The sequence below is a fragment of the Nicotiana sylvestris genome, chromosome 1 (genome assembly GCF_000393655.2).
Source record: "Nicotiana sylvestris chromosome 1, ASM39365v2, whole genome shotgun sequence".
Taxonomy (NCBI): domain Eukaryota; kingdom Viridiplantae; phylum Streptophyta; class Magnoliopsida; order Solanales; family Solanaceae; genus Nicotiana; species Nicotiana sylvestris.
The window spans coordinates 78,806,394-78,808,095 of NC_091057.1; the positions used below are offsets into that span (position 1 = coordinate 78,806,394).

General features: G+C 37.6%; 1 protein-coding gene across 1 annotated transcript; it reads right to left on the bottom strand.

Moving 5' to 3' along the window:
* Positions 1-535: 535 nt before the first annotated feature.
* Positions 536-1,039, bottom strand: LOC138871786 (uncharacterized). Its single transcript, XM_070149688.1, has one exon. The coding sequence runs from the start codon at positions 1,037-1,039 to the stop codon at positions 536-538; it is 504 nt and encodes a 167-aa protein (XP_070005789.1).
* Positions 1,040-1,702: the final 663 nt, after the last annotated feature.

Sequence of the window (1,702 nt, forward strand, 5' to 3'; positions counted from 1 at the left end):
CCTCATGTGTTATCTCCTTTATTAGTTCATGTTGGTGATGTAATGTTAGACAATCTCCTGCTTTAATAAATCTGGTATTTGGACATGGCTTTAACCCAGTGTCCTTCCCCATTAGCTGAGTGAAAAAGTTAGTGAACTCTTTTTCCACAGCTTTTGGATCAGTGATCTTCACTCCTATATCATTATACACAGTAGTGATATTATTCTTGCTGGCTCTAATTTTCAATGGTGCATAAAAGTATTTAGAGTTTGAATCACCATAATCAATCCATGTTACTCTTGACTTCTGCCTCAATATCCTTTCCTCTATAGTGCTCCATTTCTCCAATTCATGCATAGTCTATTTTTCATGTTCTATCAGCATCTGGTTGAAAGGATCAAGAACCATGTTAGCTTAGGTACATTCCAATCTTTGCCTTATTTGTGTCAACCTTTGCTCGTAGTTTGCTATCTCCTTGTTCATACCTTTAGCCTCATCTTTTAGCTTATGTAACTTCTACCAAATAACAGTCATAGGATCCTGTTCAATCTGCTGCTACCATACTCTGTCAACCATAGGTCTAAAGTCCTTATGCTCCATTGTTACCATGTATAGTTTGAATGGTCTGGGATGAATAGTTTTCCTTTTCCATAGTTGAACTATGATAGGAGAATGATCAGACACTCTAGGTTCTAAAAAATTTGTTTCCACATGCCCATAGTCCTTAGTCCAGTTGAAATTGCCAAAAGCCCAATCAATCTTACTATACACTCTATCATTTGCATTCTGCTTGTTACACCATGTAAAGAAATAACCCTTTGTTCTCAATGGGGTCAGCTGCATATTGTCAATGCATTGTTTGAACTCATGTACCTCACTAGCAGTCACTAGTTGTCCTAGCCTATCAGTTGTGGTTAGGACATTATTAAAGTCTCCACTTATGAGCCAAGGGACTTGAGTCTGCCCCCCTAACTGCAGCAGATCATGCCATAGTATTGCCCTTTCCTGCACCTTGTTCCTAGAATATACCACTATCAACATTATTTGAGCACTAGTCATTGTGTCATCTACTAAGTACTAAATAAACTGCTCATGAATGTGGACTATCTTTACAGTCAAGGAGGTCTTCCATAATACCCATATTCTTCCATTTATAGCCTTAGAATAGTTGCTACCTTATGCAGTATATTTTTTGCCTTCTTTTCTTTAATTCTAGTCTCTAGACATCCTAGAATGTCCACTTTATTCTTTTGCAGAAATATTCTTAACTATTTCTGCTTATAGGGCTTATTTATCCCTCTTATGTTCCAAGTACTAATGATCATGATGGTTTTTTTATAGGATCAGACTTCATTGCATCTCCCTATGCAGAACTTTGCCCACACTCTTCTAGAATTGTAAATCTGTTAGAGGTGCTAGCTTCTACAGTTTTGCCCTGCTGCCTAATTGGATTGTTCTGTATCCTGCTTCCTCCATTTTTGCTTGCCATCTGCATACTCTGATCAGAGTCCTTTTTAGCTTTATCTTGATTGCCCATTTCTACTTCAGCTGGAGGTTGTTCTTCTATTACCTCTCCTTGTTGTTGCTATTCTTTTGGCTTCCACTCTTGAACTACCTTCTTCCTTCTGCTCCTATTTCTTCTTTTAGGATCTTTAAATTCAACATCTTCATGATTCTGTTGGTTAGTCCTCCAGCATTCAAAATTATCATGGCCAAAATGTA

Bases quoted from the DNA above. Each gene is read 5' to 3' on its own strand.
- LOC138871786 (XM_070149688.1), bottom strand. From the start codon at position 1,039: ATGACTAGTGCTCAAATAATGTTGATAGTGGTATATTCTAGGAACAAG.